Raw genomic sequence first — 17,615 nt, forward strand, 5'->3', positions numbered from 1 at the left:
CTTTAACTCTCACCTGGTGATATCCCGATTTGAGGTCTATTTTAGAGAACACTACTGCTCCCTTTAGCTGATCAAACAGGTCATCTATCCTGGGAAGAGGATACCTGTTCTTAATCGTGACTTGGTTTAGTGCCCGGTAGTCTATACACAGGCGCATGCTCCCGTCCTTCTTCTTCACGAACAATACAGGTGCTCCCCATGGTGAGTGACTAGGGCGTATGAAGCCCTTGTCGAGCAGCTCCTGTAGTTGTTCCTGAAGTTCCTTTAGTTCTGCTGGAGCCATGCGGTAGGGTGCTTTAGAGATGGGATTTGTACCGGGGACGAGTTCTATCTCAAATTCAATCTCCCTATCTGGTGCTAGACCCGGTAACTCCTCAGGGAAGACTGCTGGGTAGTCACATAAACTCGGACCTCTTCTATCTTTTGGTCCTTGTCCTGACTAGTATTGACTACATGTGCTAGGAACCCCGTACATCCTGAATCCAATAGTTTCTGTGCTTTCAAAGCTGAGAGAAACTTCTTGGCCTTTCTCTTTGGTTCTCCGATGTACCCAAACTATACTCCTGTTTCAGGTTGGAATACAACTTTCTGTTTACGACACTCTATGGAGGCACCGTACTTGATCAGAAAGTCCATTCCCAAGATGACATCGTAGTCAGTCATATTTAGCACTATCAGATCACCAAAAAGTTCTCTGTCTGCTATAATGACTGGCACTGCTTGGAGCCAGTGCGTTGATGCCATGGTTTCTCCTGAAGGTAATGTTGTCAAAAACTGACCACTAAGTGCATCTGGAGTTATTGCTAACTTTTTGGCGAATGCCCTGGATATATAAGAATGGGTTGCCCCAGTATCGAATAAGACAGTTGCACTTTGCTGTAAAATACTGATCTGACCTGTAACAACTGTCCAGGCATTCGTTACGTCCTCTCTAGTAAGTGAGTAAATCCTCGCGTTCGTCGTGGCTGAGGGGGCTTCTAGTCTGCCCTGGCTGATGTGTGGACCATCTAAAGCAGCCTACATCTGGTGCAACTGGGCTGGTTTGTCTCCGTACTGAATCGTCTGCGGTGGGGGAAAACTGGTCTTGTTCGGGCATTGCTTAGCCATATGCCCTTCCTGGCCACATTCGAAGCATCCTCGTGTGCCCTTGCGACAAACTCTGGGGTGGAATTTCCCACAAGTAGAACACTTTAGATAGCTAGGCTGTTTACTAGCTGGTCCTCCTTTTGGGTAACTCCCTGGTTTACGTTTGTTACTGGAGTTCCCTTTCCAGTTAGAGTTGTAGCCCTGGTGTTTCTGAGTACCTGAGCCTCCTTGGCTTTTGGACTCTGAGAAGGCTTGCTTCTGCTGCTTGATGTTGTTCTGGTAATGCTCGGTGATCAGAGCACTACTTACCAGTTCTTCAGTGGTTTGCGGCCTATGAACGTCGCTGGCCACGTTCAGTGCTATTTCCGGCCTTAGCATTTTGAGCATCAACCAGACTCGTTCTCTTTCAGTGCTGACTAGATCGGGGCATAGACGAGCCAGTCTGTTGAATTTCTTCACGGCCTCCTCAACTGAAAGGTTGCCCTGACGAAATTCAGTGAACTCGTCGTAGTGGCGGTTTGTGACCCGCATGTGAAAGAACTCCTCAAAGAATTCTCTTTCGAAGTTGGCCCATGTCATCTGGTTCACTGGGCGCTTCACTTTAATCTTCTCCCACCACATACGTGTGTCTCTTGCCAGGCAGAAGGAGGCGCATTTCACCTTTTCATACTCTGGCCAGTCTAGAAGCTCCATCGTACTCTCTAGTGTTTTGAACCAAGCTTGGACATCCCATGGTTCACTGGTGCCTGAAAAGTTCTCTAGCTTGATTTTCTGCCACTAGATCAGATAGGCTTCTCTCCTTGCCTCCGCTGCTGGGGCTACTGGTGCTGTAGGTTGGACTGGTGGAACCTCTATAACTACTGGGGTTGCTATGTTAGGTTCCGGAGTGGCAGTGGGAGTGTTCTGCTGATTAGCCTTTAGGGTGGCTATCTCCTGTTGTTGTTCAGCTAGTTGCTTCTGTAACTGAGCCACTACCTCTGTAAGGTCTGGGGGAGGCACTGAGTTGTCTGCCTCATACTGGGGCTCAATAGCTAGTGCCCTTTTTGCTGGGCGTCCTCGTACCATTTTCTAGGGGAATAAAGGACATACATAACTAATACAATCATGTTTACATAACTACTATTATCTTGTTAGATGCTATCATGTATGAACAGGCTTTAGTTATCTATAAACATGAAAGCAAGAAACATAAATAAAGTGAGAGATATTCTTACTTGGAAGCTGTAGGTTCAATGATGATGTGTGTGTGGAGGAAGTATGGAACTTGCTCTGATACCATTCTGTAATGGCCCGCCTCCTACTGACTAAACTGTGAGTCCTGGGGTTACATTGTCTAACTATTGTGTGCGAAAACTGAACTAATTAAAATCTCACTCTGCTAATGACTATTAAAATCTGTAACTTATGTTCAAAATTCCTTTTCATTGTTGTACATATACTAAAGAATGGAATCTAAACTCTCCATATGGTCAAGGAACTGAAATCAAAGGTTTCCAGCCGAAATCAGACTTCCCCAATCGATTGGAGGTCGGGCTCAATCGATTGGAACGTGTCAATCGATTCACTGATCGATTCAACGTGCTTTTGTGCACGGAAGAATCTTCTGAATCGATTGGCTGATCGATCCAGCCTAGTCAATTGATCAGCTGATCGATTCAGTAACGTTCTGTACGCGGGGAGTTCTCCCAAACGATCGGCTGATCGATTGAGAAACCTCAATCGATCAGCTGCTCTCTGTTCGCGGGGAATTACTTCCCAATCGATCGGCTGATCGATTGAGGACTCCTCAATCGATCGGTTGATTGATTGGGTTTCTGATTTCATTGAAATTCCACACGAACTCATACAGAACTTTCAGAATTCAACTAAAACATAAAACAATACTACTAGGCATGTTATTACTCATACCTTGCTTATAATATCAAGACAATTAGCAGTCTAAGCATGGCATAATACATAGTTTCACAATTTATGATACTTACATCCTAAAAGTGCAGAAAAGCAACAACGTAAGGAAATACTGAGTTTTTAAATTTGTTAGTTCCCAAAAATCTTTATTCCAGGTTCCTTCTCACACACATCTTATCGCATTGCCCTCCAACCTCCACTAATCCATCTTCCCTTTACCTTTATCTGCAGTATAAGGAAAAGGAAACTATAAGCTTGGGAGCTTAGTAAGAATCATCTACCTCACAAAACATGCATTCGATGAAATCATGCTTTTAAAAGATACTATTTGAAATACATGCTGATGATCATACTGAAAATGCTAAAAACATGGCATATGAACATGTAAGTCATGGCAATCAAATACTGAACATAAAACTAATTGTTGTATCATCAAGGAAACTAAACCGATACATAAGCTAAGCTAAAACTTATGTTAGGTTAATGCTGAAGCTGAACTGTATTCACCTAACTGAGTTGTGAAGCTTTGAAAACTACTTTCATAATAGATAATAATAAGCTAAAACTTATGTTAGGTTAATGCTGAAGCTGAACTGTATTCACCTAACTGAGTTGTGAAGCTTTGAAAACTACTTTCATAATAGATAATAATAATAATCATGCTGCTGATGGGCCCGGCAACTGTACTTGCTATGTGCGCATCCCTAACTAGACCCGAGGTAGCTAGTCCCGAATCCAGTAGGGTTTACTAGGTTATCTAAACCTAGGGACGACTATGGGAGCCCAACCCAAGGACAACTGAGAGTTCAGTACAGTACCACTAATAAAAGTAAAATATTGTTCATAAACTGATTTATATTATCTTGCTCTTACTAGGTTATCTGAACCTAGAGACGACTATGGGAGCCCACCCATTGGACCGTAGTCCCATATAAACTGAAGCAAGACTATGTATGCTATTTAAAATGTATCTATGGCATTTAACTGAGCTATTAAAATGTCTACTGTAGCATATAACTGTACTAGTCATTTTATCGAGCACCTGGTGTGCTCTATCTCTGCATATGGCTGCACTAAGAACATAAAAGCATACGATTAGCTACTTATACTGCAGGTGAGGGGTTACTTACATCCTGCGCTAAGTTTCTTACAATTCCGATCGCTAGGTTTCCGGAGAAGAAGATCTCTTCGGCGATCTTCTTATGTCTACGCATTCTTCTCGCGGAGAGGAGCGTCCTCGTATCGGAGTTGTCGTTGGAAGGTGCTCCTACGACCTTAGAGATGGAACCCTAGGTTTTCTTGGGCTTGTGCGCCGAGAGGGTGAAGAAGAGAGAGGTTCGGCGGTGAGGGTTTGAGGGTGAGGAGGAGTTATCGATCCGAAATAATAATCTTCCACTTAAATTCCCTATTTATATTAAGTGATTAATACAACCCAACTCGATCATAAATATAATTTCTCTCCTCTTCTTTCAGCACACCCTTGTTGGGGCCCCCTGGTTACTAAAGTCATCTATAAATCATAGGGTCTAATAGGTCGCGGGTTCAATTCTCGCGTAGGTTGTTTTATGTTTTTATTTAATTTTGCTACTTCTGCTACTTCAAAAATTCCTTAAAAATATTCTAAAATTCCATAAAAATAACAGAATATTTCTAAAATTTATTTAAGAATTTTTGGGCGTTACATAGATATAAGGATCAAACATAACAGGACCTAACTGAACTTAGTTGACCATATCAAAACTACCCGGGCTACTTACAATCTCTTCCTTTTTTATATGCATCAATCCAAGTTCAAGTTAGGGTAAAAATTATAGTAAACTAAAACAGATAACAAATTGTTTGCAAAATAAGTAAAAAAAATAAATTACTTGCAAACAAATAAGTAAAAATTCTAAATTCTAATTCCCCCTAAACTTGTACTTATTTCTCCTCCTTTGATCACATCAAAAAAAAAAGTTGAAAAAAATAAAATAAAATTTTTAGGAAATTTGAAATATTTCTCTAGGGGTACTACACAATTAACTGGAAAGAATTTTCAGCAGAAGTCTAAGGGATGGAAAAAAATTTAAAAGTTTTAGAATTTTAAAAAAATCTAAAATTTTTTATGCTAGTTGAATGGTCATAAAAATTTTAAGAATATTAAAATTATTTTAAGTGAAAAATAAAGACTAAAAAAACTTCTATTTCAGTTAGTTAATTAAACATTTATTTCAATAATTAGCTTTCAAGCAGTGGTGAAGCACTAGACCTCCTTAGATATTGGAACAACAACCACTTCTAGACAAAGTCTTTTAAAGAAATTAAATATTTAATTTTCTTCCTGAACATTCTAGGTCTATCTTTCAAACATAACACTTTAATCTAAACATGTTTTTGGAACCCAATATAAGTTCCTACCTACTAGGTTAATTAAAAATTTCTTAGGGATATTTTTTTGTGATATTTTTCTAATTTGGTCCTGGTGATTTCTAATATTCTAGTTAATTTTACCATAATTTCTAAATCTTAGTTTTTGATAGTAATTAGAACATGTATGGTTATCTTTCAATCTCTCTATTTGTGTTTTTTATTTTTAATTTTCTAATTTTAAATTATCAAACAATTCTAGTGGGCATGCATTGGCTAATTATCTTTTTAAGTCCATATTTTTTTCTAATTTGCACATGTTTTTAGAAAGTATTTTGATAAATTCAAAAGATTGCTTGGGAGATAGTGCACGTACCTCACTTACCTCATGTTCTGATGCTATAGTGCACGTATCTCACTTACCTCATGTTCTGATGCTCCCCCTTCATCGCAACTTTCCTTTGATGATCCTCCCCCTTCATCGATGTTCATCTTTGAGTTGCTTTCGTCTTCTTTTTGATGGTCTGCCATTAGGGCTAGTCCAGCGTAGGCTTCAACTTCAGATTCTGATGACGACGTTTCGTCCCACGTTACCTTCAGGGTTTTGAACTTCGATTTCGTTGGTCTTTTACCTTTGTTCTTCAGTTTAGGATAGTCGTCCTTAATGTGTCCTTCTTCATTGCAGTTGTAGCAACGAACTTTCCTTTTGCTTTGATAGTGTTTTTTCGTCTGCGGCTTAAATTTATTAGTTTTAATAGACTTATTAAATTTTCTTACTAATAACGCCGCTTCATCTTCGTCGATTAACGCTTCTGAGTCTGGATCGTCTGTTCTTTCTTTTAGAGCAATGCTCTGATTAGGTTCCTTTTTCAACTCTGCACATCTAGATTCATGAAGTTCAAAGGTGAAAAATAGATTTTCTAATGAACTAACTTCGAGGTCTTTAGATATATAAAACGAGTTAACTATAGAGATCCATTTGGGTGTCCTAGGAAATGCATTTAAAGAGTACCTTAACAAATCTCGATTTGTTACCTTTTCTCTGGGATTCGTGAGTCCAGTGATGAGTTTTTTGATCCTCAAGTGTAGATGTGCGACTATTTCACTTTCTTCCATCCGGAGGTTCGTCAGTTGGTTCTGGAGTATGTCTCATCTCACGAGCTTTGCTTCGGAAGTTCCTTCATGAAGCTCTAGAAATTGCTCCCAAAGTTCCTTTATTGGTTCGTAATCTTCAATCCGATTTACTTTCTGGGGTGGAAGTACGTTGAATATGTGGAACTTGGCTCGTCCGTTCGCTACGAAGTCTGCTTGCTCCTTCTTAGTCCATTAGCATTCTTCCTTTTCATTTCCTTGTGAGTCTTTGGGAGATACAAAATCATATTTAATTATTAAAAGAATTTCAAAATCAGTTTTAAAAATACCTCCATGCGTTTCTTCCATAACGTGAATTCTCCCTCAAACTTCGGCAGGTAGATGATCGATCCGGCCATCATCTCGGTGCTTCAATCAACGGTTAGTCCTTCTGAGGTGTTCTGGCTCTGATACCAATTGTTGATGCAACTGGGCAAGCAATAGGGGGGGGGGGGGTTGAATTGCCTTTTAAAAATAAAAGCGAACCTTTCTCGTTCTTCTGCTGCTCCGTTCGCTTGGGTAATTTCGACCAACCAGAATAAGGCTCACCCGAACCCATTTTCTAACCTTCTCCTCGAGCAGGTTTCCTCTCCGACTTCTCATCCCTCGAACGTCGCACATGTCCTTCTCATCTACCGATGTACTCTTCCGCAGCACCTCATCCCTTAGATGCACCCAGCTCGTCGGCTCCTTTCCCATGTCATCCTTCTCGCTAGCTGTGTCTTCCCCTCGATTTCTTGTGTTCCTAACCTCCTACACACTTAGACACAAGGATCAAACATAACAGGACCTAATTGAACTTGGTTGACCATTTGAAAACTACCCAGGATACTTACATAAAGGTGATCAAACGGTTCGAGAGTATGATTTGAAATGATTCTGAGGTCAGTAAGGTAAGTTTTGATCAGAACTCATTGATGACCCTACAATGTGTAAAATTTTAAAATATTGACACTGTTTAAAGAGGGAGTCTTAAGAACCATTTGGTAGTATTGATTAGTAAATATGGCAAACTTAGATCCTTTAATGAGCTTGTATCAAATTGTCTTGATGTTGTGAAGATAATTTAGACCTGGGAACCTAGGTCTTAAGGCATGATTAAACTCATATGAGTGTAATGATATTGAGTTGAAGTGATTATGAAATTCCTAAAATTATCAGTATGTTTTGGTAAAAACTCATGACTATAGATAACTAAAAACACTTCAAATCAAGTTTGTTACACTTTTTACATCATCTTCAGTGCAACCCTTATCCTTAGACCTAGATTTCACCGACTAAATTAAGAGATATGAATTTTTAATTTTTTTACAACTTTAAAATCATCGACAGTCGCTTATTGATCACAAAAATAGTCTAGTAAATTTAGAAATCGACTCGTATACTATAATAATTGACTAATTCATCAGCAAACATATAGGAGAGCGGTTGATAAAGTAGAGGATAATGAGAATGTGCTGTGTATTTTCACAATTCTAAAACCTTAATATACTAAATGAGTAATATGGAAATCTACTTTTTCTTTTCTGCAAAAAAAAAACAGTGAAATGTTGTAGATAGATCGATAAAATAGATATAATACACGATCATATTTTTTGGTATAATCGTGGAAGATACTGATTCATCCAACGGTCAAAAACCGCAGCCACTTTTTATCGCCACTTTAGGGTTAGGGTTTTAAATATATCCTGCTGCCTGACTACCCTCGCGGGACCCACCCAGAACAATCTACGCCGTTAAAGTTATCGAGTAACTATTTATTAACGACCAAGATTCTTCTTCTGGACGAGGTATCGTCACCAGCTGCGGTGACGGGAAACATCATAGAGCTCCTACTTCATGTGTATAAATAGTTAGCAAGGCCGGAAGGAAGAAGGTCGCTCTCGCAGTCTTGCTTCCGGTGCCATTGCAAGATCGTTCCACCGGGCAAGGGAAGTAACAGCGGAATTAGGTTAGGGTTCAGGGTTGCAGCTGGGCGTTGCGATGGCGGCCGACAAGAGCAAGAAGGCAAAGGTTGCAGAGCTCGGGGCTGAGGGAGAGCCCGAGACCGTCGACGGAGAGCTGGTACTCAGCATCGAGAAGCTCCAGGAGATACAAGAAGAGCTGGAGAAGGTAAGTTTTTTTAAAATCATTTTTCTATTTCTCTATTTACTTCGGCTATCCTGCTTTTTCAATTTTGTTTATAAAACTTATGTTTTCCCTTAGTCCTCTTAATCTTGGCGGTTTACATTGATGTTTGTATCAGTTATCTGTCAAAGATTATATTTTTCGTATGATTTAGTGTGTTAACTAATCGAGTTAAACTTGCTTGTATTTCTTTTGGTTGACTGTTGCTTTGGCTACATTTTTTGATTTTTTATTATCTTTTAATTTCTAATTAGGCAATTAATCAAACACATATGTCTGTACGACATCCTTTGCCGCTTCTCAGTGTGCGTTGTTCTTTGATTTTAGATGGAGCAATGTCTACTGCCCATTTGTTTGAGCACAATTGATGGTTAATGTTTGGATTTCTACTATTACCACATATAGTTTGTGAGACCTTTCTTCAACTACATTATTGCTTTTCAATTGAAAATCATTGTTTGAAAGTTTTACCCATCTGTCGTTCCTCTAACTTCATATTGATGTGTAACACTGTTGAGAAGCTTAAGTAGCTATTAGATATGGACTTCTTAAAACACAATTGAGTATATGCTTTCCATCTGTATGGTTTTCACTTTTCAAATTGACATTTTGATCCTAGATGATTGTCCCATATTAGCTAGATACGTAAATGTTCCTTTTCCTATTTGTTATATCTTTTTTCCCTGTATGGATGGGGAGGACTGAGAGAATCTAATTGTAAAAGCAACTGTATAACTTCCACTCTTCATCTATATTTTTTTCATGTGATGATTGAGCAGATGTTGCAAACATCCTGGCAAATTTAAATATTATACATGTGCTTCGATTATCATAACATGCAATGATATGGTGCCCGAGCCCTCAGTATATGCATTCATTCATCTGAGCCATTTTTGTATAGAGTGGTTTGACTTACTGTTTTTTTTTAATTGTATCCTTTGGGTTGTTTCCAACCATATACTGATGTCAAGGAATTCTATTTATTTAATAGATCAATGAGGAAGCCAGTGAAAAGGTTTTTGAGGTGGAACAGAAATACAATGAGGTTCGCAGACCTGTGTATGTCAAGCGGGGAGATATTATCAAAAATATCCCAGACTTTTGGTTAACTGCAGTATGTAACTTTATGGTGTTATGTTGATCAGAATGTGTTTTCTGGGAGTCCTCTATAGTCGTATCTTTTACTTTTGTGCAGTTCTTGAGTCATCCAGCTCTTGGTGATCTTCTAAGCGAGAAGGATCAAGAGGTAAATAAGATGTGATATGAAGGAAATCATAGTCCGCTCAGATAATGTGCTTAAATTTACACCATATACCTAGCCAATGTATATTTGACTAATCTAATTGAAGTTGACATTCTCTAAATCAGGTTTTCAAGTTCATGCAATCAATAGAAGTTGAAGATTTTAAGGATGTGAAGATGGGCTACTCCATTACATTTGTGAGTTACTATGCATCAGTAGCTGAATTTATCTTGGGTTATATGACTAAACATTTTCATCTTTAATCATCATTAATTGTATTTGTTTATGCCAAATGTAGAACTTCACTGAAAATCCATATTTTGAGGATACAAAATTAACAAAGTCATATGCATTTGCTGATGAAGGAACTACCAACATATCTGGTACTAAAATTAGGTGGAAGCAAGGCATGGTACGGGCAGCAAATGTTTAATCTATTCTTACCATTCCTTCCACTTGGGTTTTTGGAGTGAATTTTCTGTTCTATTATTGATAGGATCTTCTTGCTAATGGTAATGTTCAAGAGACGAAAGGAAGTAAACGCCCCTTTGTTGAGGAAAGGTAAATGTTCTTTCTTGTGTTGCTCTTGTGCTTCAATTTTTTTGCACATTATGTATTAGTTCTTCATCATTAAGCCATGTGCTTTCCATTTACTTGGGATTGTCTAAATGAATCTTATTCCTCCATGGAGCTCTGTGCAAGGTGCCATTGTGCATTAATTAATTGTTGATATTTTTTTCTTAATCCTTCTTGCATTTATTGTTTTTGTCTACTTTGAACCTGTCGATTATTTGGCTAGTTGAAATGAATTCAATATGCATATTTTTTTTGTCATTGCTTACTTTCATGTTTGGTACCACTTGTAAAGGTTTGTTCATTTGCATGGTTAGAAATTGAGAACTGAATCACCACAAATCTACTGTATTGGTTGCTCTGTATGCTGAAAAGAGTGAACATTTGCCTTCTTGGAACCTTTTTTCTTATGTTATACGATTTCAGGGGATTAAATTACATCATTATATGGAAATACTTTGTCAAGTAATATGGAAATTACTACTCAGTTTAAGATTCTGTCCTAAGTTTACTCTTACTAAATTTATTTCAAGTTTGGATCTAATAGTCATTTGACTTGCTAGTATCAATGTCAGTTGAAGTGACTGGTTAACTAGTTGCGAAGGTGGAAAAATATGTAACATAATTCTAGTTCAAGCATCGGTCTGCCAAATTGGAAAAGACATCTTAACCTAGTACTAGCTCGAGCATAGATTCAACACAACAAGTTTGATTTGTGCAATGGAGGATATGCACAAGTTGTACACTTTCTTTTTGCTAAGGACTTGGGTTGGTTTGATGCATTGATGAATTGACATCATTAATTGGCTTGATCATTAGTAATTGATAAATTGGATATGTCCTGCACATGTTTGTGTATCCTAACCCATTCATCTTGAACAGTTTCTTCAGTTGGTTTAATGAGAATCTGCAAGAGAACCTTTCAGGAGTAATGGATGAGGTAATGTTTCTTATATTTTCTTCCAGATTCATGCTATTCGTTTAATCTGAAGTAGACACTACAAGAATAGTCTGTGTGCCCTTACCATTTTAGATGATTAAAAGAAAGACATTAACATGATTGCTTTCGAATCCTATATTATGTAGAATCTCTTCATTTATAATACCTTCTTACAAGCACACTCTCAGGTGGCTGAGATAATCAAGGAAGACTTATGGCCTAATCCTTTGAAATACTTCAATAATGTATGTCAATTAACATGTCTTTCTTGTCCTCTGTTCTCTCTCCTTTCTCCTCATTTATCTTCCATTGAGTCTCATATCCAAGAAATGATTAGAATCATTATTTGATGGCACAGGAAATTGATGAAGATGATTTTGATGGTGAGGATGATGAAGAGGTATGCCACTTCCAATGTAACATCTTTACATAGAGTTTGGTATACTATTGTTATCTCAGAAAGTGAATGCAGATTCCTTTTCTTTTTCTCCTTTTTCTAAACTTGGTCTCATCACGTTCCACTTATATTGCTTGTTCGGTAACTCGCAGTGTAAGTTAGATAAAGTGTGGGCGATTGTTATCTTTACTATTGATTTTTGGTCTCTGTATGGATTACCTGTCACTAATGATCTTTACTATTGCTTGTTCTGTATTGATGTAGGAAACTGATGAGGATGGGGAGGAGGATGACGATGATGATGAAGATTGAGCACGAGCAAGATAGCTTATTTATATAGTCGATGATGAGATGGAAATGTCATGGGTTTCCTAAATGCGAGAAACATAGATGTGTTAGATTCATATAAGCTTCATAGATTGATAGTTAGGTTAGCAATTAGAGATTGGGTTTTAAAACTTTTTATGACATTTCGCCTCTTAAGTTGTATACTGATTTGTTTGATTCAAATCTAATTGGCACTTGATGAATTGTGATATTATTGGATCTATTAGTTTATAGTTTGATGAGCTGATCTAATCTTTGATTGGTTTCAATTTAGTTTCAATTGTGGTTCAAGTTCTATTTCTAACTAATTTAGCCATAGTAGATGAAAAAGATGAGTAATTATCATTCTTATATGTTTTGAGATTCTATCAGATTTCAATCTTATTTTCAGTAATTTATTTTTGTAATTAGTTAATGCAAACTTGAGGACAACTAATTTCTCAATTCCTATAACTTTCACAGTAGTTTGATCTTTCCAAATCACCCCAAAATGTTTTATTTTTAAGGAAAAAAGGGGGGAAAGGGCAGGAGAAGGTACCATCTCCTCACTGTACATGTCGAGGCAAGACGTCGAACAATGCGCGGGCGGAAATTAGCGGCAGAGCAAGCATCGAACGAGCCCGTTCTCGTTGCATTCCGGGCAGCGCCGGAAGCCTCCGCCGAGCTCCCCGCCTTCTTCTTGGTCCTCCTCCACGTAGACCTTGCAGCTTCCGGAGCAGATCTCACAAGGGAGGAAGCGCAAGTCTCCGCATCTCTCGCACCCGGCGTCCCCGCCGCCGCCACAGCCGCCGACGTCGCCCTTCCCCTGCCGGGCCATCTCGCAGCACTCCAACAGTTTGCCCAATCTCCCCTCCTCGTGGAGCTGCCGCACTTCATCGGACCCACCGAGGTATCGGCAGTCGGCGAAGACGCGCGGTAGCCGGTAGCCGGGTCCCAATGTGCCGACGAGCTCCTCTTTGAACCCGGCGTGCATGGAGACGTCCCGCTCGTCGACGCGGACGCCGTAGCCCTTGAGGATAGTGTCCATGGCCCGGCAGTCCTCGTAGGTTTGGCGGATCCCTCGGAGGCTGGTGAAGTAGAGGACCACTTTCCCCTCGCCGCCGGGCGGGCGCTTGCACGAAGGCGCCATCTTTGCGAAATTAGGGTTTCTAGTCGCCTTCTTTGCGTCGATTTTTTGTTGGAACTCGTCGATTCTTGCTCGAACAATGCTAAGAGAAGGCTGCTTGTTGTCTTCTTCGTCCTCCTCCTCTTCTTCTTCTTCTTCTTCTTCTTCTTCCTCCTCTTTTTTGTAGGGTTTGAGAGGTGGAAGGGCAGAGTGGGATTGATTTACGGCTTCGCGGAAGATGGACAAAATCTCGGGGTCGAAATCGGAGAAGATAGAGTCATCGTGGTTGAGATCCATAAATTCCAGCTTGGGAGAGTAGCTGCTGGTGAACTCGGAATCCGGCGAAGAGAAATGGGCGTCCCGGGTGGTGTGGGACGAGAAGGAGCGGTGGTGGGCAGCGGGAGGGAGGAGGAGGGGACTGGCGTCCTCGAGGCCGGCCATGAGCTCCGATGCGTTGATGACCTCGGGCTCGTTGGGCGGTGTCACCGTCGGAGTCTTCGGAATCCGACGCTCGATCATCTCCGACCAAGTCTCGGTACAGAGGCCGATCTCCCTCGCGCAGCTCGCCTTGACCGCTGCCATGGACACTGCCGCCTGGAGGTCGGTGGAGACCTTTACCGTTGCCTCGTCGTCAGAACTGTTGTCTCCTCGATCGAGCCTCAGTGCGCCGAAGGTGCTGGAGGTAAGGATGACGGCGTGGTGACCGCCCCCGCTCCGCTGTCGCCCGCCTCTGGCCAAATGGACGGGAAGCGACTTGCTGCGTCCGAACCACCGCCCACTCCCTGGCTGCTTCGAGACCGCGCAACCCATGGCGAGCTCCAACCACTGGCTACCCTCTCTGCTTCGATCGGAAGACAAACGGCGACAAGATTCAACAACGCCGGCACTTTGGGAGACGGTCGCAACTCCGAGATCTCACGAACATTCCCAGCCACACTTCTCTCCCATTTCTCAATCGCGAGGAAGCTCAACAATTAGCGAAACTTCTCTCAATTTGCGCGAACAAACAGAACACAAAACCAGATCAAGTCGGAACTTACTCAAGCAGCAAATCCAACGAAGAGCAGAACAGAAACGAACTCAGAAAACCAAAAAAGATCCAATTTTGATCGCAGAAACAGATCAAAGTTAGCAACTTTGTGACAAACAAAGGAACGCTAAATCAGATTCAACTAGAACTGCATGACTTACGACTCAGAGAAACAAGGAAAGAGAATACACAAACTGCAGAACAAGTCAGAGGACGACAGAAATTTCATTCCCATACAAATATTAGAGAAGAAGAGACAGAACGAAATCAATTGCGCTCAAGAGTCAAAGGAAAGAAAAACATCAAACCGCCGCCATGATCTGGGAAATGTGAGGTCTGAATGATTTCGATCCACTTCCACCTCTCTGTCCCTTTTATTTCTATTTTTAGGGAGAAGGAAGAATCGAAGAAGACGAGGACGAACAGCGAAGCACAGCAAGTAGAAAACTCCTCTTCTTCTTCCCGATGCTGTTAAATTAAATTTGCAAACGCTTGCTTGAGAATAAGACAAGAAACGCGCTTTACGGTTGTGCGTATTTATCCCTGAAAAAAAACTACCAGGAACAATTTTTTATTTTCGGATAAAATATTATTTTTGAAAAATTTGCTGAAAAGAATTAGCAAGTATTATTAGTATTTAACAGACGCTACAAATATTATTATAAATAACATTAAATATTTGAGATTTTAGCTTAGGAATATATTAAATGATTTTTTTTCCTTTTACCAAATTACTCTAGGTATTTTTTTTTGCAAAATTATTACTTAAAAATTATTTTGGAGCACCTTTTATTGTGTTTTCAAATTCGAGTCTTTTGTACTTAATTTTATCTATATTTATGGAGATGGCTAGAGATTAGGTGTGGTGAAGAACATATGGCTCAAATTGTAAAAAAAAAGTTTATTTATAGATCTTGTTGACAAATTTATTTGTATTTTTCCTCACACAACCTTATTCCCAAATTATTGTGCATAATTATTGGTCATATTAAATATAAGAGCATAAATATGTATCTTTTTCAAAAAATATCTTTTTAAAATTAGAAAAAATTTTATTAACTTAAATCTATTATAACTTATTTCATAAATCCTTAATACATATAATATATATTATAACTTATTTCATAAATCCTAAATACATATAATATATACCGTGAGTATTTAAAATTTTTAATCTTGAAAATTATAATTCAAGAATTTAGCCTAAACCTTAGAAGAAAAATCTTATTGATTGAAATATATTATAACTCAACTTCTAAATTCTAAAATCTTGAACCCTAAATACATATAATATATCCCAAAATAAAATAAAATAAAAGTCACTTAATATCTAAGCGCATGGATTCATTCCAGGTGCCTGGACCAGTGTCATGCATAGGCGCGCAACGAATGATCCGTAGCAGAGCAACTATATATATATATATATATATATATATATATATATATATATTCGGACATTTAAATCACTTCCGAACGTCCTCCATACTCAATCGGACATGAAAATTAGTAGCATAACAAATATCCATGACTTCCTCTTTTTTTTTTTTTTTTATTTTGAAATTTTATGTGGGTTTAATAATATAATCTAACCCCTAAATTTTAAAAATAATTTCTTTTGTAAGTTCTCGATTATACCAATTACATTTAGGATTTTAGGGGATTATGTATAAAGTTGTATATGGAAAATGCACTTAGTGCCTGATTTTGCAAAAAGCTCAATTAGTTTCTATCTTCAATTTCTTGCAAAAGGCTTGTCATAATTTTTTTTTAATAGTAGATTCTTTCCTTTTTCTAGTATAATTAATCTTAGCGACCTTTAAAAAATAATTAATTTTAGTATATATATGTAAAGTTTAATTGGTTTGATTTCCATAATTTGTTGTAGATAATGCATTATAATTTCTAACCTAAGATGGTTATGCTGTTGGATTTGACACTTAATTTTCTTGATTAAAAATAAAACAAATTTACTATTAACTTATGCAAAATTAATTTTCAAAAATTAAAATCTCAAGCTTAAGCAAAATTCGGCTGTGTAATATCAATTATTATTCATTTTAAGTTGGTAGGAATTAAATACTGAACTTTTTTATAGAGTATTTTATATTATTTCTTATTATACAAGTGAAGTTACAAATCATCTTATATGATGTTTTTTTTTTCAAAAAAGAACAAGTTTAATCATATGATATAAAATCTTATTTTATATATCTTACTACTTAATTTAGAATCTAAATCCTTTAATGACTAATTTTAGTGAAGCTAAAATTAAATTATATAAATATTCTTAAATAATTTTAAGATTTATGAGTAATTTTCTCTAGTTATTTTTTATATAAAAATTATACACTGTTATTATTTTCTTTTGTCCCATATCTTAGAATTGACAACGCCGTGAACCGAAAAGCTCCGAAAAACTTATATAAATACTTTGAGTCAGTGACGTTAGAAAGTATATATTTCTTGACCTTTTGGCTAAAATCAAATATAGTATTTATTCTGATCAGTTTAATATTTGATATAAAAAATTAATTTAATTTTTTAATGAGGGGCAACCCATTAACTTGATGCTTGAGTTCGAGTGTCATGGAACACGAATTTACGCGTATTCATGCATTATATATATAACTTTTTGAATCGATTAATACTAAAGGTGATCAGTCAAACTCTATAAAAATTTCCTATCAGCCACTAGGATAAATTAGAAAGTGCACCAGGGTCCACTTGTTATAATGACACAGGAGATCTTTGTTGGGTATGGTACTATAAAAGAAGATAATCGCTCAAAGAGCTCTGCTACAAATAGTTTCGATATTTTAGATATTCAACTCTCTGCCTACATTAAAAATTCTTTTTCAAATTTGAAAATAATAATAAAAAAAAGTAAAATATTCTGTTCAATCGACTCGATCAATAGGGTTTTAACATATTTCAAAATTTACCAAACCAAATCTCATGAGTTTTGATTGAACAGATGTTGGAGTTTTAAATGTTGCTCCAGGGCTCAACTTAGGTCTATCAATGCAAATTTGTCCTTTTTTTATTTCTTGGATAAATTAGTAAAATCTAGTTTGGTTAACAAATTAAACATGTATAAATTACAATTTGTAGGGCATTGAATTAGTTTATTAACCAAGAATCGAAATGTTTTTTTATTATAATCCTAGTTAAGCTAAGAATTAAGATAATAAATTAGAAATTAAGAAGGGAATGTTTAGGTTACCTAAGCCATTAATCTTATTGCCTCAATTGCAATCATGTGGCAAAAGGTGATTCGCTCGCCCCCAACGCCCCCGTCAATCCGTCCCTAGGCCAACACAGAGGAGGTAAATCACGGGTGGCTACTAGCCATTAGTGCAAATGGCCAAGACATGGGGAGATTATGCTCGGTCACGCCGAGTT

At 38.0% G+C, this 17,615-nt stretch overlaps 2 protein-coding genes and 1 pseudogene across 2 annotated transcripts; 2 read left to right on the forward strand and 1 right to left on the reverse strand.

Annotated features, from left to right (window-relative positions):
* The first annotated feature begins 8,336 nt into the window (after window positions 1–8,336).
* LOC121992316 (NAP1-related protein 2-like) lies at window positions 8,337–12,292 on the forward strand. The gene is made up of 10 exons (XM_042546611.1): window positions 8,337–8,583; window positions 9,590–9,712; window positions 9,794–9,844; window positions 9,967–10,038; window positions 10,140–10,253; window positions 10,338–10,402; window positions 11,297–11,354; window positions 11,543–11,599; window positions 11,713–11,754; window positions 12,016–12,292. The coding sequence occupies exons 1-10, from the start codon at window positions 8,455–8,457 to the stop codon at window positions 12,061–12,063; spliced, it is 759 nt and encodes a 252-aa protein (XP_042402545.1). The 5' UTR covers window positions 8,337–8,454; the 3' UTR covers window positions 12,064–12,292.
* A 170-nt stretch (window positions 12,293–12,462) lies between these two features.
* Window positions 12,463–14,650, reverse strand: LOC121992315 (uncharacterized protein At3g28850-like). The gene has a single exon (XM_042546610.1). The coding sequence runs from the start codon at window positions 13,991–13,993 to the stop codon at window positions 12,671–12,673; it is 1,323 nt and encodes a 440-aa protein (XP_042402544.1). The 5' UTR covers window positions 13,994–14,650; the 3' UTR covers window positions 12,463–12,670.
* Window positions 14,651–16,671: 2,021 nt separating this feature from the next.
* On the forward strand, window positions 16,672–16,810 carry LOC121993279 (annotated as a pseudogene).
* The last annotated feature ends 805 nt before the right edge of the window (window positions 16,811–17,615 follow it).

This window comes from Zingiber officinale, chromosome 6B (assembly GCF_018446385.1).
Source record: "Zingiber officinale cultivar Zhangliang chromosome 6B, Zo_v1.1, whole genome shotgun sequence".
NCBI classification, from domain to species: domain Eukaryota; kingdom Viridiplantae; phylum Streptophyta; class Magnoliopsida; order Zingiberales; family Zingiberaceae; genus Zingiber; species Zingiber officinale.